Raw genomic sequence first — 23,823 nt, forward strand, 5'->3', positions numbered from 1 at the left:
ATAAATATTTTGACAATTCTTCCTATTTTTCGCTTAAAAACATTTAAAACTAATTTATTAGACACGATAAAAATTAGAAATTAAACCTAATCTAATTTCTTTATATAATAATAATAATAATAATAATAACCCTATTTAATTTCTATTTTTTTATTTAAAGTATGGGCTTAGTCTCGGTCACATACGCGCTCTTTTTAACTGACTAAAGTCAAATCCACTACACGACTACAACTAGGAAAAGATTGAGAAAGAAACCTCAACCCGCTTGATTTCCTTCCTATCCGAAAAAATTAGTTTTTCAAGGCCGGATGGATTGAAGGAGGGAACGTATCTCTTTTTTATCCCTGCCCTTCACAAAGACAGGTGCAGGTGCGTCTCGCTCGACCACATGATGAACGTGTTTTGAGCTAACTCCATGTCAAGCACTTAAGCGGAGCTTATAGTCACTCGTAAAGAGTCTTAAATCCGATTCTACACTACATATGATATTCAATTCCAGCCCTTACTAGCTCTTGTCACGAGGAATATATATATATATATATATATATATATATATATATAAATAGATATAAAATTAAATTTTATGTTAAATTATCTATAAAATTGTAAGTAAAGTTTAAAAAAAAGTGCTTGAAATAAATATTTTTTTAAATACACAAAAAAAAAAGTTTTAAATAGAGATTTTGTACGTAATATAATTTATATTCCAAAACAAATTTATAAATTATAAATTATAATAATTAATGATACATGAATATTTTAAATTAAATTATAAATTTAATCCTTAATTTTGTGCTTAATGCACATAAATCACGTGCCTATTTTTATTATAATCAATTTTCCAAAATATATTTATTTATTATGTTCCTATCGTTAATTCCCTTTCTGTCCCCTTGTTTTGTTTTTTTTTTTTTTTTTCAATTATTAATTTCAAAAACAAAAGCAACCGAAAGTGCCGGCCCATCCCTCTCCGTTTCTTTTCTGCTATAATTATTATTCCCATTTATTAATTTAATTAATTAACATAATTTTTAAAATGTATATTTAAAAAAAAATATTACCATATATAATTTTTTTTTAATTAAAGTGCGACTGTGACAAGAAAGTAATAATATATATATATATATATATATACACGACACAAAAAGTTGAAAATTTTATTTAATATAATCTCAAAAGTTTAAGATTTTATTAGACATTTTTTAAAAGATCAACAAATTATTAGAAATAAAATGACATCGAAGATGAACGATACCACGTAATTAATCGAAACTAGGGAACGTAAGAATGCATCGTAAGGGAGCACTCACGCGAGAAGTAATGGAGGAAACAGAAGTGAAGCTATCACCACGAGTAATGACGCCCTAAAAACTTAAAAGAGTTCTTCCACAAGGTTCGTCTCGGAGTCTTAGGAGCACCCATGTGAGTTAGGGTTTAGGGTCACCCAATTCGTTCACAAACAGTGAGTCGGAGCCTAAAATTAGACCAAAAAGCATAACCGATAGGCAACATGAGAATATTCTAGACTACTCTTGGTTGGTCGGGAGGGACGGAGTAAAACACTTATAATTTAAGCATAAAAATAGAAAAGAAATAAAATTTTAATTGAAATTGAGTTCACGTGGTCAAACTTTGTGGTGGGACCGTTTGACTTTGGGTTGAATTTTGGTTAGAAAGCAATCCACTCGACGCAAGCCCATCTTCTTCGAGCGTTCATAGGATTAACAAATATTATTTGTATAATATATAGTTTCAAAATGTTTAATTTAATTTATAAATCACATCTTAGGCATGTGATTAAATTCGCTCCAAAACCCTTTTAAATATTATTATTATATATATATATATATATATATATATATATATATATATATATATATATATATATATATAATATTAAATTTGTTATATGGTACGAGATCAATTAGATATGATTTATAGTCTAACTAATATCGATTTATGATGATTATTTTATTGTATCACTAAAATTGGGACGACCCATGACTTGACATTTGGTCTTGAGAGAGTTTAACCACCTTGCTCGAAGGTCGAGGGAATGACTCAACAATTTGAAGACTTTTATCAGCAGTATTTATATGGTCCGAGAACTCGACCAACATGGACTGTTCAACTTAAGTTGGGTTGGGTTTGTTGTGATTTATGTTGGGTTGAATTTTAGGAAAATCATGAGTCCGTTTGCGAGTTGACATTTTTCAGTCAGGTCAACCCCACCAATTCAATATTTGTCATACTTTTAAAATTATTATAAAAATTAAGAATATTGGATATTTGTAACAGATGTTAGTGATGCGTTGTGACTCGGGAATTTTTTATATTTGAGTTTTATGAGATTTTAGTTATTAATATATAATTCAACTCGAAAATACAGTGTTCGGTTATGAACTCTATTCGGATTACTCGGATCACCAACCAAGCCACTGAAAATTTCAGTTTGATCTAAAAAATTTCTCCAACCCAACTCGTACACACCTCTAGCCTTTCCCGTTGACGAAAAAAAGTCTATATTTGCTAATTATTGCTAATCGAACAAATTTAAACGTACCCGAAACCTAATTTAGGGATTAAAGAGTGTGAAAATGGATTAAAGCACGAGTAAATCATAGAAATTCACATGAAGAACGATTTAAAGCACGAGTAAATGACTAGCCCATGTCATACATGACGTGGCTATATTTACATTATAAATTAAATTTAAATAATAATAAAAAAAAGACACATAATCATGAATGGCCAAACCCCAAAGCCAATCTCACGCGTCATCCCCCTTTTCCCTCTGACTGTCCCCACGCGTTCCGCTACTTCCAGCCACCTTCGACGCGCCTCCCTGCTCCGGTCCAAGATGGACTCTTTCCCCCCATATTTATACCCCTTCTCCTCCCACTCTCAGCCGCAATATCCTCCAAATTCCTTACACGCTCACACACTGCCGCCACTAAAAAAAACAAAAAGGAAAAGGAAAAAAAAAAAAAAAAAATTTAAAATTTTAATTTTTTCCCACCAATTTTATCCCTTGTATGACGAAGCCGCCGTCCCCATCCACCGCCTCCGCCGCTTCCGCCGCCGCCGACAGTCCCGATTCACGGTACAAGGGTGTACGCCGCCGCAAGTGGGGCAAGTGGGTCTCCGAAATCCGCCTCCCCAACAGCCGCGAACGTATCTGGTTAGGCTCATATGATTCAGCAGAGAAAGCCGCGCGTGCATTCGACGCTGCGCTTTTTTGCCTACGTGGCCGCACCGCTCGCTTCAATTTCCCTAATAACCCACCGGAGATCGCCGGTGCCAGTTTACTCTCAAGAGCAGAGATTCAATCCGTGGCAGCTCAGTTCGCTAACTCCAACCCCCCGCCGCCGCCTTCGTCGGAATGCACCCAACCCACCATTGGTTCTCCGTCGCCGTCGCCGTCGGTAGTTTCAGAAACGACCACCGCCGTGATCGAAGAAAGATCGACATTTTTGGATCTTTCGACAGCGATGGGATCCGGGAATTACGGGTCGGAATTCGGGTTGTTTCCGGAGTATAACCCGTTTTTCAACGAATTGATGAACACTACAAATTCTGGAGCTCCTTTTTTTTATTATGGAGATGAGAATTTGGACGATCAGGATTCGTTCCTCTGGAACTTCTGATCAAGAACAGAGTTCTGACGGTTTTTTTTGTCAGAACTTTAATTCTTTGAAATTTTGTTTCAGAAATTTAAATATTTTTCCAATCTGTGAAGATTGATGGATCCAACGAATTTTTAGCTCGGCCGTCGATTCTTCCACCGTGTTCTTCCCAAACAAATTGTAGGGCTTGGATCATTTTTATTTAAACTAAATTATCAATCTAATTATTTAAATGCTACTATAATATTTTAAAACATAATCTTTAATAATATATATATATTTTTTCTTAAAATCCCTAATTTTAAATTTTGGAATTAATTATTTAAAACTATTTTTTGGTAAATAAAATTAGTGTTTATAAGATTAAATTTTTTAAAACATAAAATAAATCTCCCAATAAAGTTGTAAAAGATTTTATCCGGTTCGGGTCGGGTCGGGTGTTGTAGACCCGAACCGCTGAAAATAGAGTGGAATGCACAAAAATGGAACCGGGGCATTCCGATAACCGACGGTTTACTCGGTTCGGTCTGGCGGTTAGTTTAGCCCAATAAGGCACGTGCATATGTTGGGCCTTGGGCTTGAATGTTTCAAATGGGCTATTTGGGCCTGGCATTGAATGGGCTCGAGATAAATAATCAAACCCGTGGGCCCAAGGCCCATTTTTATTTTCAGTCCTTTTTTGCAATTCTCGTATGTTTTAAAAATATTAATAATTTTTAAATCTTAATTTTCAAAAATTAAAACTCAAATAATTATCAAACGGGTTCTAAAATTTTATAATTATTTATAATTAACTCCCTCAAAATCATTAAAATTAAAATACTTTACCAAACTCGAGAATAAATTGGTCCCAAATAACCCTTTTCCTACCGTGTTAAATAAATAAACGAATCCAAATCGTACAATTTAGCTCTTAAAATTAAGAGGACTCATCGAGTTATTCCTAGCTGTTCATTGGAAGGTTTTTTTCCAACCTGACTCTCGGGCCAACCTATCCACATTTTGGGTTTATTCAAATTATTGGAATAATCTAAAAATATTGTTCAATGAGTCTGTCGTCATACCGTATATATCTCTTAATAATCGTTAAATATGTTGGGTCATTTTCTGTTTGTTTGATTAATGGTTAAAAAGACTGAAAATTGAATATTTCTTTAACATAGGGTAAGAGTGTACGGTTTTGAAATGTAAGGGCGAAATTGTCATTTAATCCGTCTTGTCTTGCTCGAAAACCCTAATTCATCATAGATATGGTTGTGGCGGGTAAAATAGTTGAAGTTTTGGGTGAAGGAAAGACATGTATGGATAAGTCCAAAGAACACAATTCAATGCTCTTTTGACTTATATCTCATGTCAACCAATCAAACAAGGTACCTTAATTCTAGGGAGTCTACAAAAGTCCACTTAACAAAAATACCCTATTTTACTAACTTACAAATTCCATAACCTAAGGAGGTTGTCCCAATGTGACTGATAGTTTTGAACCCTCGAACGTGTGAGAAACTTATAAGCTGGATAACCTTCTCGTAAATCATTTGAGGAGGTTACGACGATGTAGCTGGTAGTTTTAAACCCTTGAACGTATGAGATGAGATGAACAATAATAGTGTTTCGAATGTAGATTCCGAAGTTATAAATAGATGACATGCAGATTCTCGAATTTACGTAGTGACACTTTAACTTATAAATATTGTTTGTTTCAAAAGTCTGGAGTTTTTTGTTTTTTGTTTTTGTCTTACATGCATGACACATGTGTTTTACATCTTGTCAGTGAGATCCCACGTCAGTTGAAGAGATGAACAAAACATTCTTTGCAAGAGTATAGATGCGTTTTAAACAATATCTACTAACAGTAGACTTTGACTGTTACAAATGGTATCAGGGCTAGACACGGGACGCTATGCCGGTGAGGACGTTGGGCTTTAAGGGGGTGAATTGTGAGATTTTATATCGGTTGTAGAGAGAAACGAAACATTCATTATAAGGGTGTGGAAACCTTCTCTAGTAGACGCGTTTTAAAACTGTGAGGCTGACGACTAATGATGATCAATAATGTGCGAGTGAGTGAGATTTAGACCTCTTACCTCACGAACGAAGATCAGTCGAAGATATATAATTTAATTAATTGAGTTATCTTACTTTGCTTATAATTAAATTACATTAATGACATTTTTCAATTTATCCATAAAAGAATTTGGATAAAATTGTTAAAAAATAATTCTCCAATATTCAATATTCTAATATAAAAAATAATAATTATAAAATTTTAATCATTTTTCTCGTGATTTTTTCCGCAACCACAATTTACAATAAAAGATATTTTTATTTTGAGAATATTAAAAAAAAAAAAAGTTAAATCAAGACCATGAAATTAATTAATTCTTTATTTTTTGAATTTTCTTTAATAATTTTAACCGTCATTATCGCCAAATAATTAATATTCCAAATCATAAGACAATTTAAAAAATTATTTATATAAGTTTCATTTATTATTATAATTATTATTTGCTAATAAGTCCTCGTCTTTTAATTTTATATTTAATAAATTCATGATATATCCAATAATTATTATTATTTTTATATAAATTTATATCCTATTTTTAAAACTCTATTAACTAGATTAGATAGGTACTTGAATATTATTTATTTATTTATTAATAATTATTATTCAACACCATATTTTCCTCATTATTATTGAAAAAAAAAGTCATTTATTAAAAACTACCAAGAAAAAATAATAACCAAGAGAATAAGTCAAAGGACAATATCGTAATTAGCTAGATTAAAGAGGGGTAAAATAGTCATTAACGTTAAAAAGTAGCGAAAACGAACGAAGCAAGCTGTCCCGTGTGGGGGTTTATAGATAGTGGAGGGTATTAAAGTAAATTCAATCATAATAAGGACATAACGGGAATTAGAAACCAGGGGACTACAGTTCCGACCTGTCGTTTTCGATGCCTAAGAATGTGGGGCCTCCCTTTTAATAGCAGTGGGCTCTAGACGATGTGTCGCTTAGCCCATTCATAGTGGTCTGAGTAATCGCCTTCAATTATTGTCGTCGGGTCTTGAAGTGAGACGGTTCCACTACAGACCGCTCCACTGAACTACACCTGTACTCATACCTCCGATTCACGACACGTGTCATAAACTGATTGAAACAAAATGGAATCTCTTGTGCGTGAAGCTGGTCCCACTGTGGGACCCACTTCCTTTAAATTAAAACGTTGTCATAATCATTGGACAATGACATCATCTAAAATAATTAGCATTTTGAAAACTACTTTATTTTATTTTATTTTTTATTTTTTATTTTTCTTTTTTCCTTTTAATATTAATATTTATTTTTATAATGTAATTTCTACATAATTTGTTGGGAATTGCTTAAATTGTTTTACCAAATGCATTTATTATTTCATTATAAATGAATAAATACTATTTAAGTGGTTATATTTATTTTATTATAAGATCATTTTAATTAATTTATACATAAAAATTAAATTTTTTTCATGATTTTTACGAATTTTTAAATGAAATAAATAATAATGATGTCAATTTTAACTAATTATACGTATCAAACACAAAAAGTAAACTATGGTCGACTCAATTGTTAAATTAAAAAATATATATATATATATATACCCAAGGTTATATATGGTGAGCCGTTGTTGTTACTCTCTTGCTTGCTTATATAACGTCTCTTTCTAAAACCTTCTCTTAAACCGAGGCCAAACGCTCGAGCATACGTCGCTTGGTCGTAAGCGACGCAAGAATGAATTGGCTTAGCTCACTTGTCGTTGAAAAGTGAGTGCCGCACAATTGCAAGTCTGCTGTCATAAAGAATGCGACTGTCACAATATATATATTATATATATATATATAATGAAATTTTGAATTAAAAAAAAAAAAAAAAAAGGCATAAATTGGGACCATTTCTTTTGAAGAGAATTTATTATAAAATGGTTAAAATATTCTTTAAAATATTCCCAAATCAAATATGCTATTTTAAAAAAAAAAATAAAAATCTCAGCCCAAAATGGCCAATCTTCAATTACAATATTGAGATTTGGGATTATTATCATTAATTAAATAAAACAAACTTTAATTATCATCTAATCCCTGTAATTTCCAAATTAGTCTTTAGTTTTTTAAATTAAATTTTTATTTTTATTGGCTATTTTAGTTAACTATATTAATTAATGATATTAAATATTATCACTAGAAATTAAATTTTAAGTGACATGGATTTAATTAATTTATTTTGAATTTTATGAATTAAATTTAATTTATTTTTTTATTAATTTCTAATTCAAATCTGGACTACCGTTATAATTGAGATAAGCTATAACTCTCCAATAAGTACTATATATTCGAAATTGTCATTTCTTGAAAATTTGAGTCAAAATCATGGAATTTGAACATTCCACGTATACGTTAACATTTCTCAAAAGAATGTCGAAAAATATCAACAATGAACCGAATTTTTTACTATACAAAATTAACGATAAGAGTATTTTTTTTAAAAATTTAGTTATATTTTTTTAAATTAAATGATATATACGTATAGGTGCGTATATATATATATATATATATATATATATTAGTCGGAATACTCAAATATTAACATTTCTCAAAAGAATGTCGAAAAATATCAACAGTGAACCGAATTTTTTACTATCCAAAATTAACGATTTTTATACTAAATGATATATATTATACGTGTCTATATATATTATTATTATTTTTGTTTGAGTCAGAAATACTCAAATGTTAACATTTATCGCAAGAATGTTGAAAAATATCAACAGTTAATCGATTTTTTAAAACTAAATGATATATACGTCTACGTACGTGTTTGTGTATATATATATATATATTTATATTTATATTTGAGTCGAAATATTCAAATATTAACATTTCTCGTAAGAACGTAGAAAAATATAAGCCGAGAGCATCTTATTTTTAAAAATAAAGATATATATGTATACGTGTGTATATATATATATATATATTTATTTATTTATTTAATGGAATAAAAAACCCTAAATAATTCCAAAACCAAAACCAGGGGCTAAGGTAAGTGGAGCCCACCTACTCCCCCATTTTATGTGCAAAAAGCAACCTTTGATGCAATTATTATTATTATTATTATTATTATAAATATTATTATTATTATAAATATTATTATTATTATTATTTAATTTACCTTTATTTCATATAATTTCATTCCCTACTTTTATAAGTACAATCCCCATTTCCCCTTCATCTCTCCACTCTCTCTGTTTCCGCCTCTGCCGTCCGATCCCCTCTCTCTCTCTCTCTCTCTCTCTCTCTCTCTCTCTCTCTCTCTCTCTCTCAATCATGTTGGCCAAAGGGCAACGTCCGATCATCGGAAGGTTATCGGAGCTTCTCGTCTCCCGTTGCCGGCCAGCCTTCCTCGACACCACCACCACCACCACCGCCTCCGCCTCCGCCAGCCCCACTTCCCATTTCGACCTCTCCCCTTCTCCCAGAGGCAATCTAAAAAATTACAACGCCGCCGTTGGACTTGGCATCGTCGCCGCCCTCGATACCTCCACCTCCGCCGTCCGTGGATGTGATATTTTGGTTAAACACGCCGTTTTCAGCCCGAAATTTAACTCCGCTCGCTGCCCTGCTCCGATCCCGATCGCGTTGGCTGGTGGGTCGTTTCCGACGGAGGAAGACGACGAACTCGACGGCGTGGAAGAGAATTACACTTATGTTACCACGCGTGGACCTCACGAATCTTCCACACGTGTCTATTACGACGGTGGTCTGGTCGCTAGTAGGTGTTGTGAGAAATCGCCTCCGATTATGGCTCCCGCCGATGAAACTCCGCCGCGCCGGACGGCGGATTTCCTCCGATCGTGCCATTTGTGTGGGAAAAATTTAGAGGGGAAAGATATTTACATATACAAGTAAAGAAACAATACCCAAAAATTTATTTGGCTCAGAATTTAATTTATTCCGATCAAAATTTCTGATGGGTTGTGAAAATTTTGCAGAGGGGAATTGGCGTTTTGTAGCCCGGAGTGCCGGTCGAGCCAAATAACGAAGGAGGAGACGAAGGAGCGGTGTCGGTCGGAGACGAGAACGGCAGTGGAGACGGGGTCGAATTCGCCTTATAACAGAGGGATTTTCTCGACTGGGATTCTTGCAATTTAGGTGAAGAATTAGAAGAAGAAGAGGTGAAAGTATATACAAATTTAGATACGGCTAATAGTTTGGTTTTTGAGTATTGTATACATGAAGAACAAGTGGGGTGACAATTATTTACCCACTTCTTGTTTTATGAGCAATAAAATAGAGAAAGGCAATTTTTTTATGGGTGAATTCTCAGATAGACTGTACATGGAATGTTTCGATTTGGCCATGATACCATTTGTAAGTTTAGGGGGTCTGTGTCCTTGCTGGCACACAGTCTCGTGTGAGCTCTGATACTATGTGTAACAGCAAAAAAATGTCCATTAGGGGAGGTTTCCATGCCCTTACAAGGAATGTTTCGTTCCCCTCTCTTCTATAACTTGGATATCACAATCCACCACTTTGGAGGCCAGAGTTCTAGCGGGCAAATCTCACGATGGTTTGGCCATGATACCATTTGCAAGCTCAGGGGGCCAATGTCCTTGTTGGCACATCGCCCCGTGTTTTGCTCTAATACCATTTGTCAATTTTGGCCTGTTACATATCGCTCGATTTTAAAAAACGTCCACTAGGGAGAGGTTTCTACACCTTTATAAGGAATGTTTCGTTCTCCTCTCTTATCAACGTGGTATTTCATATTTCGAGTCATGCTTGAAAAAATATGCTAAACAAGTTGAATTGGGTGAAATTTTTTGAATTAGACTGCTTTCATGAAATCAAAAGGAGTTTCTGGTAGCAGTCGAAAGGATTAATTTACAAGGGCATGCTTCGTCTGTTTTGCTCTTCTTCTTCAGACACATTTGACATGATGCTAGAACCTTCTCGGGTTTGCATTAAATTAACATTTATATATATATAATTTTTTTTTTTTGAAGAAATAAGGTAAATAATAATAAATATCAAAATTGATCCACTAATGTCAGTTCAACCAGAAAAGGAGAGACACAAACATATTCTTCCAGCATCACAAAAACACAACAAAAATCATGTCAAAAGCTGATTTTAGCTCCATTTTTATTCTCCATTATCACAAACACATTAATACTTTTTTCATTTTATTTTACAAAAAGCTGATAACTTTTATTCTTCCCTACAACTTTTAGCTCCATTTTTGCCTTCACATATTCCCTTACAGAAGTACCCACAACCCCTTTTCCTCGAACCGAGCCACCGTGTTGTCACCATCGTCGATGAAGGATCTCACGACATGGTACCATTGTTGAGTCAGGTGATCATAGTTGGATACAACGTTTGTTATTGATGTAGAAGCTACAGTAGTCGTATGGATAGAGGCTCGACCAGTGAGTATCGACCCAAGCCTTGCAAGTCCAATGCCACTACTTAGTCCATCAGACTTTTGGTCGAAACAAAGCTTATCAAATAGATACTCTCGTTCTTGATTCCGTCATCGACATTGTCTTGATCATATGTAATAGGGTCGATAAGGTCGATTGCAACTAGTTCATTGACACAATTATAAGAAATTATCTGACACAATCCAATGAGATTAGAGTAAAGAAATGATTGTTTTTTTCCAAACATTTTTACAATTTGACTCGATCAAAGAGGGAGCCTGAGTTTCTGGCAACAAATTAATAACAAGAAACCATTGCTAAGCTCCTAAGAATAGCAATCAAGTAACGGATTGAACCCCAAAATAGAGCTATAAAATCAGCAGTTCATTCTCCATCTTCATCCACACCTCTCAATCAAAAGCGAAAAAGAGCGAACGAGCAAAGAAGAAGAAGAACAACAAAAACAATGGCAAAATCCGCAATCATGCTTGTTTCAGCCCTTTGCTTCATGACGCTTCTTAACCTGGCAGCCTGCAAGAAGGATCAGTTCTTCGTGGAAGGGAAGGTGTATTGCGACACATGCCGTGTCCAATTCTTCACCAAAGTCAGCAAATTCATGGAAGGTAAGTAATTACTCAAACAAAAGCCCTAACAATCGCAATCCAAGCCCTAAGAAACCGAAACCGAATTCGAAATCGAAATTAAAATTGAAATTGCCCTAACTATCGCAATCGAAGCCCTAAGAAACCGAAATTGCCCTAACTATCGCAATCGAAGCCCTAAGAAACCGAAATCGACATTGAAATTGAAATTGAAATTGAAATTGAAAATGAAATTGAATGCAGGTGCGAAAGTGAAACTGGAATGCAGAGAAATCGAAGGAGAAAAGGTGACGTTGAACAAGGAGGCGGTGACGGATAAGACGGGATCTTACAAGATCGAGGCGGACGGCGACCACGAGGAAGATGTGTGCGAGGTGTCGCTGGAGAAGAGCAGCGATTCAGACTGCGATGAGGTGACGGAGGGAGGGTATGCGCACAAGTCTCGAGTGAGCATCACCAGCAACAGTGGAATCACCAATGCCGTCCGCCAAGCCAATCCTCTGTCATTCATGAAGAAGGAAAGGGTTCCTGAGTGCAAGGAAGTTATGAGAGAGCTCGGATTCGATGAATTTGGCTTACCCGTCTAAATATCTTCTCTTTCTTTTCGCATTCTTTTTTTTCCTTCTTATTAATTATACCTCAAATCATGTTCTCCCCGTTTTATATATCAAAATAAATAAAATTCCATTCTTCTATTATTTTATTATTATTATTATTTTTTTTGGTTAATTTGGATAGTCCAAATTGGTCGGATTACAATGTTTTTGCACTGATCACTGCACCTTCTACTCATTGGGGCCTAACATTTGCCCCAACAGCTGGGTATAGGTTGCTTGCTTCAGAGCCATCTAAACCTCGTGTGGGGCACAAAAACACGAATCACTTCACAAACTTCGTGTGGGGCTAGCCCTTTTTGCTCCGCTTAGTCCTATCAAAGGGTATTTTAGTGATAGGTTCTATAGATCGATTTTATATTGCCCTTCAATTCGAATTAGCAAAAGCAATGTCTCCTTGCATAATATGAATTCCAAACATTCATGAACGGGTTGATTTCTCTAGATTGGATTAACATAATTGGTTGGATTTTGTGTTGTTTTTGTAACTCAGTTTCAAGATATAAAAACTAAAAAATTTAAACATAAATAATTGAAAAATAATGATGAAATTAAATAGAAATTAAAAAAAATATATGTGTAAATTGAGTGGTAAGCAAATAATAATAATAATAATAATTAATAAAATGAATTTGTTTAGTTAAAATTTTCATTTATTTAAATTAGTTGAGTTAATTGGACCAGCGGGTTTTATAAACATGGGCTTTAAAAGGGCCAGGTTTGGGCCCGATTGAAACTTACGGCCCAAACTGATATTTGGGTGTGGGCCGATAATTCGGTTGAAAATAATGGACAATTTTGAAATAAATAAATAAATTATAGTATAAAAATTAAAAATTTTAAAACACTATAAATTTATATAAATAAAAATAGAGAATTTAAATTAATTGAAAATAATTTTGTTGAGTGGCGAAATTGATATTAATTTAAATAAATGGATTAAAAATTTAAATGCCATACGAAACGGTAAATGAAAGCAACAAATAACTTTTAAAAGAAAAATGAAAAAGGATTGAATTCAAATGCGCGTGACCTTTTTCTTTATTTTTATTATTCAAAAAAAGAAAATAAAATAAAAGTAAATTAATTTGTTGACTTTATTAAAATTAAATGTGGTGGGGTGCCCCTTTGAATCCTTCACAAAAAAAAAAAAAATAATAATAATAATAATAATAATAATAAAAAAAAAAAAAAAAAAAAAAAATATATATATATATATATATATATATATATATATATATATATATATATATGTATGGGATTCGAAACCGACCCCTAACATTTCCCATGGTCATGGTACTTATTACATGAGGTCACCAAAAGTAAAAATTGCTCCAACCAAACAACACTTAACTTTGGAGTTCCAATGATCGAGACACTGAAAAAGAAAGGTGCACCTTATTGGTACACGGAGTAACTTTGGGTTTGCATACATTCATATATGGTCTTGGTTCATTCCTATGTCCCTCGTTTACTCGGGTGTTACATGTCACATGTCACATGTCTTAATAGACAGATACCACTATAATATCGTTGTAACATTCCATGTTTATGTCGTTGACTTATTCATTACTTTTTAAGATTCACACGTTTTCTCAAAAACTTTGTAATTTTATTAAATAAAATTTTATAATTTATAACAAATAATTTAATTTACAATTTAGTCCATCATCATATTTAGTGAATTAAAAAAAGCATTATATATATATATATTTGGTGATTTACCAAATTGGGGAGTACACGGGTTAGATTTATGAAATCTTTTCGATCAGTCCATAATTTCGAGTCGGTTGCGTTCGTGACTTGAACAACCCTACTAAAATTCAAAACCCGACCCTCTATTTCGATTGAATTGTCTACTTTTTTTTTATTATTTAATATAAGCTACATTAATAACTAAATCTAGTAAAAAATCAAATATTAAAATATTTGTCATTTTCATAATAATATTAAAAAATAAGATAAAAGAAATATTAGTGTTACAAGCTATCGACTAGAGGAAGAGCAACTACGGCCTCTGCAAAACAGAGCATCGTCACCGGAGGAAGCAATAAAAAACAGAGGCCTAAGCAAAAATGGCTTCAAGTCTTCTAAAATCTAAAACAAATCTGAATTTTACAGTGGTTGATCTACGGCTGCACGGCCAAACCCAGCCAGGAGTTGTCGCCGGCGAGTTTGCTCGGCGCCGGGTAGTTCTGGTACGGCGCTCTCAGAGTTAGCCTGTTTGAAAAACAGAGTAAGTTTAAAGTTGAAGAAATTGTGAGTTTTGGATCAAAAGAAACAAACCCCACCTGTCTCTTCTCTTCTCTAGGAAACGTTGAATCGAAGCTTTACGAGCCATTGGAAGAGCTGCAGAAATGGAAGCTTAAATCATCAGAAACAAGAACGGGAATTTCAACTTCCGGCGACGGAAGGTTAAAGGATTTCAGAAAGGGGTTTTTTTTTTTTGTTGTGGGAGGTAATTACCGCCGGTGACGGACTGCGGCTGAGGAGGCGGTGGCGGGGTTGGGGTCCGAGTGGAAACAGGGGAACTGGAGCTTAAAGCATCCGCCGGAGTTCCGACCAAGATAGGCTGGCCGGAAGCGACAGTGGCGGCTGGGATGTTCAGTTTGGAGCTCTCTCGGCCTGCTAGAAACATAACTTCGCCGACTCTTTCCTCCGGGAAATTGTTGAACACAAAAACTTGGCCGGCGTAAAAGATCGTCATTTGGGAAGCTTGAGGCGCCGCCGTAGCAGATTTATAGACGCTAAAATAAAATTTTACTTCATCAAACAAGAAATTCCTCAAAAAAACAAGATGGTGGAGAGATGTCGGGTTAATCCATACCTTGAAACGACGTCGTTTGAGATACCAAATCCAGCTTCTTGAGGAAACAAATCCAAGGACTTGAGATTCGCCATTTTTTCCGGCCGGTGGAACAGTTCCGGCGCCGACCCTGAAATTCCAATTTCAATTTCAACTTCTCCCAATCAAAAAAATAAATCCAACCCACAAAATGTAAGAAAAAAAAAACATAAATCCTCACCGTTTCTTCTCCGGAGATTCGCCGAGAAACCCAGATTCAGATCCTCGCCGGAAACCAGCATCGCACCGGCGGGAAGAAACCCGAGGTTCTCCGGCGATTTTAGAGACGAAACCTGAGAGAATCCCGAAGAAGTCGACATGGGGTTCGAAGAAAAAGAGGAGGATTTAGAGAAAGTTCCGATCTTGAAGATTCCGGTGAAGATTCCGATGAAGATGAGAGATTCCGATGAAGGCTTAAGTTCTTAATTTCTGTCTGCCTTTATAAACCAGCTGCCGAGGTGGGTCTAATTTATGGTCGAACAAACCTAATAAATAAATAAATAAATAACAGAAAATAAATTAAATTAAGAATTTAATATAATTTAATAATAAAGGCACGAGGAATTTGTGGGGGTTTTACTCGGCGGTTTCCTGCAAATGGAGAGAAGAGGAATAAATCGTTTGGTGTATAGCATTTCCAACACGTGTTCTTTGAGTCCTTTCAATACCTTTCTCTTTTTGCCCTCAAAGGACACTTTATTTACGGTTCTTGCCATTTGGTGGGCCCACGCGTAATAACGCTGTTCAATATTTGAGCCACCCAATCCACTTAGTTGTTGATAAGTGTAAGTTGTTCCAAGGTCAAATGCGTCATTTTGCTTTCAATATGTTAAATAATTATAATTTAAATATAATATGTTTTTTAAAATATTTACTTATTATTATTATTATTATTATTATTATTATTCATTTTCTTTTAATTAAAAAAATTGTTCATAAGTAGTTTGGGTTTTTAAGTGATGATTGAAGCTTAGAAGGAACGTGTGGCTTACACTTTCAACCAATATGATTGGATGCCATTTAAAATAATTTAATAATAACCTTAAATTTTAAAAAAAAAATATAAAAATATATATTTACGGTTAGTTTTGGATGGAAACGTTCACATTTTATTTAAAAGAATATCGTTGAACTTTCAAAGGTTTCAAAAATACCCTTCAATTTTTAAAAGTTTTATTATCGGGGGATCCATTCTCTGACCCCATACGAGTTTATGTGGGTTTTAGTGTAATGGGTTTGTCTGGAAATATATGTACCTATATTTTTTTTCGCTGTGTTGTGCATTACTGCATTTCGTGTCATTGTCCTTCGTCTCGCTTCGATTTGGCTAGATGTGATCCAAACGGGTTCAAGTGCTTGAATAGTGTATCTATTGAAGCAAATACGATTGCCTCAATAAGATATTCCTTTCATTCTTCCTCTATGGTGTTTACAAAATCGGGTTCTTTTCGAGTTATAGTTGATAGTTATTTCTAAAAAATACGGCGACACCAAAGACCTCTGCCCTCCCATCTCTAGGATAGATAGAGAGGGAGGGCATAACTTTGTTTGATTTTTTAATGTTGTCAAACAGTTGAACAATGGTTTTTTCGTGTGGTCAAATAGTTGAACAATGAAAATAGATGGCGAACAATGCTTTTTTCGTGTGGTCAAATAGTTGAACAATGAAAATAGATGGCGAGTGCCTAATCGAATTGATCGGGTCATGTAGGAAGAAGTCTCAAGTCTACAAGTCAGTTAGGATGCCTCAACTGCATACATCACTGCACTTCCATTTGACACCTATCGTGATGATAAACGGCTCATCTCGCCATGACCTTCTCTTGAATTCTCAAAACTTATGTCGCTCCATCCCCGTAGGGGCAGAGAACCCATACTTATGTCGCTCTATCCCCGCAGGGGTAGAGAACCCATCGTTGTCTCGGCTGTGCTACCAGAGGCTCTGGGGAAGTCGGAATAGGAGAGCACCCATCGTAACTTTCAGAAGTAATATTAAAATTTTTGGATATAATCTAAGTGTCTATAAACGGTTTTTTTTTTTTTTTTTTTTGTATAGTTTTTAAAAGTATTTATTTGATAACATAATAATTATTATGTTGTAGATCTAGAAAGTTGATTTTAATTGAAAAAAAAAAAAGTGAAAATTGCCTTAGAAATGCATCCAACTTGGGGCATCACTATCTTTTGTTAGCCCTACCACCACCGCACCCAAGTCTGCTACCTGCAAGTGGAAGAGCAGGGCCACCGACTACGTGACATCTTACACTTCCACGTTAGTTGAGGAGGAGAACGAAACACCTTTATAAGGAAGTAAAAACCTTTCTCGAGCAAACGCGCGTTTAAATGGGGAGGAAAACAAAAAACCCTTTATAAGCACAAGACGTGTTTTAAAGCCTTGAGGGGAAGCCCGAAAAAGACAATATCTGCTAGCGGTGGACACGACCATCAGAAAGATCATCGAGAGAGAGAGAGAGAGAGAAAAAACAACTCAGAAATTCAAACCTTTCTCGTTTGCTCTCTCTAATAAAAGGGTTTTTGTTTTTGTTTATGTACAAACTCCAGCAAACAAAATTGTAATCAAAGCCATAAAAATAGACATTGTAGAGAGGTGTTTAACTGGTAGAAACAGGAGTAAAAAAGCAGCAGTGTTCAGTGATTTCATCAAATGATCTACCTATTCAAAAGTCGTAATCGATGTCGGTTGCATTCTGGGCAGCAGAGCGTTTAACTAGTCGTTCTTGCTCGTCGTATCGGTCGAGATTGTCACAAGGAGCTGGGAAGATGGTTCCTATAACTCGTCCGTAAACAAATGCACATTGGAATATATGTTTCTTCTTGTATGTTATCCCGACTGACATATCCCTGAACGTCACGTTTCTCACTGGAATTTCTTCGCTACCGTGCATTCGGACGGGTACTCGAACTCCCTGTCCATGGATGCTTGTGAAGCTTATGTCCTTCAGCACTGGAACTGCTTTTGGATCGTATCCTTCGTCTGGGTGTTCATTGTAGTCTGTCTTTATGACAATCCCAACACGAACGACGTCGAGGGTCAGATTATGATAACTAATGTCTTGCACGTATCCTCCTCTTCCTGGAGCAGTTTTGATTCGAACACCACGCCTGGAGTTCCACACCACGACGTTCTCTACCGTGACGCCCGATACACCACCTGACATCTCGCTCCCAATCGATATACCCGCGCTGAAGAATTTTCACCAAAAACAATTCAGATACTATCTAGAATGGAAAAACAACACATGAATGCATTCGATACGTATTTTTTTCCCACGAACACGTGCAAGATATTTACCTAACCATAGATTGAAGAACAACGTTTCGAATCCGTATGTTTTTCGAGGGCTGCCTGTAAGCAATGCCATATTGATCCCAACCACTCTTAATCGCAATACCGTCGTCTCCCACGCTTATATAACAATCCTCGATCAGCATATCTTCACATGAATCTGTTACCAAATGTACAGTAGACTATTAAAGTTGATCTTTTAAAACAGGACTTAATAATACAAGTGTGAGATCCTACATCGGTTGGGGAAGAGAACGAAATATTCTTCGTAAGGATATGGAAACCTCTCCCTAGTAGACGCGTTTTAAAAACTGAGGGAAAGCCCAAAGAGGACAATAACTGCTAGCGGTGGGCTTGGGCGGTTACAAATGGTATCAGAGCCAGACACTAAGCCATGTGCCAACGAGGAGGCTGAGCCTCAAAGGGGGGTGGACACGAGGCGGTGTGCCAACAAGGACGTTAGGCTCCAAAGAGGGGTGGATTGGGGGGTCCTGCATTGATTGGAAAAGGGAACGAGTGCCAATGAGAACGCTTGGCCCCGAAGGGAGGTGGATTGTGAGATCCCACATTGATTGGGGAGGATAACGAAATATGTGTGGAAACCTCTCCCTAGCAGACGCGTTTTAAAAACTTTGAGGGAAAGCCCAAAGAAGACAATATCTGCTAGCGGTGGGCTAGGGCTTTTACAATAAGCACTCATTAAAACCAGTGCACATCCGGCTCAGAATCCAATGAACCGACGGGCCCTTTCCCCTTTGAAGAATAAGAAGGTCAGCGCGCCCCTAATACCGGGGGTAGCTCTGCCTCGTGGGGACACCAGGAAGAGGAAGGTTAAGCTGAAAATCAGAACAAATTACACTCGACCCGGACTTGTCAATCATCCGACCCCCTAAAACTCGATAAAACTCAAGAGTTTCAGCTTCATCTTCTACATGCAAAGTTTATACTATGGGGAAAGCTGGAATGGTCTTATCTTTCTTAATATCCATCTCGTACAAAAACCGATGCAATTTATCGATACGAGATCGAGGAACAGCTTAGCCTACTCTACGTATATTATAAAGCAGCATGTCATCACAATAAACCAAGCATCCAATTGGACAATTATATAAACAAAGCATTAAAGTTTACCGGGATCGATTCCATCCGTATTTGGTGCATCGTGTACAGGGGCCAAGATCGTTACATTCCGTATAGTAACGTTCTTACAGTCGTATGGATGAAGCGTCCAAAACGGAGAGTCACGCAAAGTTATATTGCTAATCACAATATCCCTTGACCACATGATCTGAACTAGGGGGCCCCTAGTGTGGTTAAGAAGCTTCTGCCGATATTTCTTCCACCATGTTTGCCCCTGTCCGTTAATCGTACCATTATGCCCTGTAAGTCACGACGTATACACGATCAGAAGTCACAAACTAAACATTACGCCTTTTCGAGGTATCGGTTGTTGTTTTGTCTTATAGTTCATATTACACTTTAGTTTGGCTAGCATGTCCGTGTCCAACGAGTATCATACACTAGGACACTCCGATGGACACATATGGAACACTTGTTTGTACAAAGATTACTTTAAAAATGTATGTTTTAATAAACGTGTCCACGTTCTAGATTTTTGGAAAACGATGTGTCATTGTGTTTCACGTCGTGTCGTAAATAACGAAATGCTGATCAATCTGACCTGTTATTACAACATCTCTGAGATTTTGACCATGAATCAAACTCCCATAACGAGGTCCAATGTGCTCTCTTCCATACCCATAGGAAGGCAAAGGAGGCATCAGAGGCCAATATTTTTCATCCTGTAATATAAATAAGATTAGCCAACATTCAGCCATTAGCTAGAAGCTCATTCTACAACTAAATAAAACGTCGAAGTCAATCAACCGTAAAAGATAACACGTTCAAAATGCTGTGTGAAACCCTTTAATGTACTCGAGCAAAGTAACAAGGCCGAAGATCGATTTAACATTTCGATTACTGTTTTTCAATGGAAAAATAGGTGAACGGGTATGTGGATACAACAATAGTGACATTCGCAAGGAGTCGATGCAAGAAGATAATTGAAAAGTAAGAACAAAGAGTAAATATGTGTAACGGCTCAAACCCACTGCTAGCAGATATTGTCCTCTTTGGGTTTTCCCTTTCGAGCTTCCCCTCAAGGTTTTTAAAACACGTCTGCTAGAGAGAGGTTTCTACATCCTTGTAAAGAATGTTTTGTTCTCCTCCCCAACTGATGTGGGATCTCACAATCCACCCCCTTCGAGCCCAGCGTCCTCGCTGGCACTCGTTCCCTTCTCCAATCGATGTAGGACCCCCCTAATCCACCCCCCTTTGCGGCCCAGCGTCCTTGCTGGCACACCACCTCGTGTCCACCCCTCTTCAGGGTTCAACCTCCTCGTTGGCACATCGCACGGTGTCTTGCTCTGATACCATTTGTAATAGCCCAAGCCCACCGATAGCAGATATTGTTCTCTATGGGCTTTCCCTTTCGGGCTTCCCCTCAAGGTTTTTAAAACGCATCTGCTAGGGAGAGGTTTTTACACCCTTATAAAGAATGCTTTGTTCTCCTCCCCAACCGATGTGGGATCTCACAATCCACCCCCCCCCCCCCCCCTTCGGGACTCAGCATCCTCGCTTGCACTCGTTCCCTTCTCCAATCGATGTGGGACCCCCAATCCACACCCCTTCAGGGCCCGACGTCCTTCCTGGCACACTGCCTCGTGTCCACCCCCTTCGAGATTCAGCCTCCTCGCTGGCACATCGCCTGGTAATGGCCCAAACCCACTGCTAGCAGATATTATCCTCTTTCGAGCTTCCCCTCAAGGTTTTTAAAACGCGTCTGCTAGGGAGAGGTTTCCACATCCTTACAAAGAATGTTTCGTTCTCCTCCCTAACCAATGTGGGATCTCACAATACGGTTGCACTTGTACGCCTAATCTGATTGTCGGAAACAACCCTCTCGACGCCTCTTGTAAGATGAACACTTTCTAATCATTCATTGTTTCGAAATGGAAAATGTTCAGGCTCTCAGTAACTAATCATAGACTCATGATTTCTAAATACACAAATATCTGTACCTAAACCATGTCTTAAAATGTATTTATACAGCATCAATACTAATAGCAGTTGCCAATATGTCACGGTGAAGCTAACAATCAACATACTATTCCATTGGATTGAACACACACAAAGGGGTATTATATCTATCTATCCATCCATCCATCCATGAGACCTCAAGAACAGCAAGTACAAACAGGCTGAATAGCATCCTAAGAGCAACAAGCATGCAAGTTTAAACAGAAGAAATCAACTAATTTCATCAAGTTCATCTCAGCATCAAGGATCTAAGAACAAAATTCAACCAAATTCAAGCTGAAACAGAGCATTCAGAACGAAAAACACACCTGAATCCCTAAAATAACAGCATCTTCATCCAAAAACAAAGTCATATGACTAGTAAGATTAAACGGAGCCGTAAGCCACCGCCCTGAAGGCACATTAAGCTGCCCTCCACCTTTGCTCCTCAACTTCGAAATAGCCAAAATAGCCCTTTCAAAGGCATCAGTATTCAAAGTCACCCCATCACCAACAGCTCCAAAATCCGTCAAATTAAACGCAACAGGCCGCAGCCTCGGCAACGGCCTGCTCGAGACTGGCCGCAGAAAAAAGAACCCATCACGAATAGTACTCATCCAGAGAAAAATCGTGGCAACCGCCGCGATCCACAGCACTGTAAACAGCGTCCTGTACGTCGAGAAGAACGCCGGAACGCATCGCTTGAAATCAATCCTCTGGTTATTGAACCGCCCACCAAGAATCGAGGTCTCCACCATCATGAACACAATGCCAAACTGATTTTCACTCGAAACTAGTGATCGATGAGCAAAATTAAGAATCTGGGTTCGATTGAGTTGATCCTAGGCATGTGGGTTTCTGTAGAAATCGATGGGGGGAGAGATCTAGAAAGGGGATTTTGGGTTCAGAGCGAGAAGTAAGAGGGATTGTGACGGAATTGGGTGGGCTGTTAGTGATCAAAATCAGGTAGAGATTTTTGAAGATTAGTGAAATGCAAGATTTTGCAACATAGATTGCATTCCAAGCGAAGATTTTCAAGTTTAATCTATGGAAAATTGAACTCGATAGGGTTCGTAATCACAGCAACCATTTAAGATCTAGCTCAATAATAATAAATCATTATTTTTTTTAGTTCAAGATGGAATTATCCATATTTTAAATATTATTTTATTTTATTTTATATATTTATTAAACCTAAAATTTATAAACATTTCAATCATCTATTTTTGTTTTGTTTATTCATTCAATAAATTATAAAACATATACAAAATTGATAAAAATTAGATAAAAAATGGTATTAAAGCTATTTTTTAATTTAAAATTTAATAAATTTACGATGATTTTGAGTTAGCTTACGCTTAAAGTTTTTTTTTTCCGACAGGATAATATATATATATGTTTGAAGCGGGACGTTTGCTACCATTTAATAATTCGATTTGGACCATATTTGTGACGTAGTTTCCAAGTGGAGAAGGTCGAGAAAAGAAAGTAGGTGAGTAGTTAGAACGGGACCAAATTAGTGGATGAGCTTCACCAATATCACCTTCTTCTTTCTAACCTAATCACTTTCGCAAATTCAAATTTTTGTTCGTTTTATAGTGAGTTTCTTTTATTATAAGGGTCGTTTGATTGAAAGTTTTATTTAAAATGTACGAGAATACGATGCTTGACAATAAAAAAAAATAATTTCGTTTCGTGTTCTTAAAAGGAATATTTACATTTGTCATCTTCGAAACGGATGTAAGAGCTTAAATCCACGGGTAGCAAATATTATTTTCTTTGGGTTTTTCCTTCTTCGCTCAAAGTTTTTAAACCGCGTCTGCTAGTGAGATGTTTTCACACCCTTATAAAAAAATGTTTTATTTTCCCTTCTCCAACTTACGTGGAATCTCACAATCCACCCCGTTTTGGAGCCCAGTGTCACGGTCATGCTCGTCCAAGACGTGTTGCCCATGGCCGCATGCCCATAACAAGCCCAACCCTTTATGTCTTTTCATATTCTAGTGTTTTACTTTTGTATTTCTAGGAAGTATGACGTTTCAGAAATATCATGTCTAAGTCTGTTAGACATGGAATGCCTCATAATGTACTATAGGGGATATAACTAGTTGTCAACTTCTCCCTACCCAAGGTTATATACTATGAGTCGTTGTTATTTCTCTCTTGCTTGTTATATAACGTCTCTTTAAAAAATCTCTCTCTGCTCTCATTTTCTAAAACCTTCTCTTAAAATTGAGGCCAGAGGCTCGAGCATACATCGCTTGGCCGTAGGCGATGCAAGAACGAATTGGCAT

At 36.4% G+C, this 23,823-nt stretch overlaps 5 protein-coding genes and 1 long non-coding RNA gene across 6 annotated transcripts; 3 read left to right on the forward strand and 3 right to left on the reverse strand.

Annotated features, from left to right (window-relative positions):
* The first annotated feature begins 2,972 nt into the window (after window positions 1–2,972).
* Window positions 2,973–3,784, forward strand: LOC111780565 (ethylene-responsive transcription factor ERF017). The gene has a single exon (XM_023660992.2). It carries the CDS (start codon window positions 3,036–3,038, stop codon window positions 3,645–3,647), a length of 612 nt encoding a protein of 203 aa, XP_023516760.2. The 5' UTR covers window positions 2,973–3,035; the 3' UTR covers window positions 3,648–3,784.
* Window positions 3,785–8,892: 5,108 nt separating this feature from the next.
* Window positions 8,893–9,969, forward strand: LOC111780208 (FCS-Like Zinc finger 13-like). Its single transcript, XM_023660543.2, has 2 exons — window positions 8,893–9,562; window positions 9,650–9,969. The coding sequence occupies exons 1-2, from the start codon at window positions 8,985–8,987 to the stop codon at window positions 9,807–9,809; spliced, it is 738 nt and encodes a 245-aa protein (XP_023516311.2). The 5' UTR covers window positions 8,893–8,984; the 3' UTR covers window positions 9,810–9,969.
* A 1,293-nt stretch (window positions 9,970–11,262) lies between these two features.
* On the reverse strand, window positions 11,263–12,159 carry LOC111780210 (uncharacterized). Its single transcript, XR_002812817.2, has 2 exons — window positions 12,018–12,159; window positions 11,263–11,614 (listed from the first exon to the last, which is right to left on the reverse strand). It is a non-coding gene; the product is annotated as an uncharacterized LOC111780210 (long non-coding RNA).
* On the forward strand, window positions 11,550–12,383 carry LOC111780209 (olee1-like protein). The gene is made up of 2 exons (XM_023660544.2): window positions 11,550–11,706; window positions 11,929–12,383. Exons 1-2 carry the CDS (start codon window positions 11,550–11,552, stop codon window positions 12,270–12,272), a joined length of 501 nt encoding a protein of 166 aa, XP_023516312.1. The 3' UTR covers window positions 12,273–12,383.
* Window positions 12,384–14,217: 1,834 nt separating this feature from the next.
* Window positions 14,218–15,606, reverse strand: LOC111780267 (protein TIFY 10a). Its single transcript, XM_023660621.2, has 5 exons — window positions 15,326–15,606; window positions 15,127–15,235; window positions 14,766–15,046; window positions 14,591–14,648; window positions 14,218–14,519 (listed from the first exon to the last, which is right to left on the reverse strand). The coding sequence occupies exons 1-5, from the start codon at window positions 15,462–15,464 to the stop codon at window positions 14,429–14,431; spliced, it is 678 nt and encodes a 225-aa protein (XP_023516389.2). The 5' UTR covers window positions 15,465–15,606; the 3' UTR covers window positions 14,218–14,428.
* Window positions 15,607–17,637: 2,031 nt separating this feature from the next.
* On the reverse strand, window positions 17,638–22,620 carry LOC111779549 (putative polygalacturonase). Its single transcript, XM_087119375.1, has 5 exons — window positions 21,859–22,620; window positions 20,133–20,253; window positions 19,583–19,831; window positions 18,458–18,611; window positions 17,638–18,348 (listed from the first exon to the last, which is right to left on the reverse strand). The coding sequence occupies exons 1-5, from the start codon at window positions 22,288–22,290 to the stop codon at window positions 17,823–17,825; spliced, it is 1,482 nt and encodes a 493-aa protein (XP_086975501.1). The 5' UTR covers window positions 22,291–22,620; the 3' UTR covers window positions 17,638–17,822.
* Window positions 22,621–23,823: the final 1,203 nt, after the last annotated feature.

The sequence above is a fragment of the Cucurbita pepo genome, chromosome 18 (genome assembly GCF_057944985.1).
Source record: "Cucurbita pepo subsp. pepo isolate OVF chromosome 18, ASM5794498v1, whole genome shotgun sequence".
Lineage (NCBI taxonomy): Eukaryota > Viridiplantae > Streptophyta > Magnoliopsida > Cucurbitales > Cucurbitaceae > Cucurbita > Cucurbita pepo.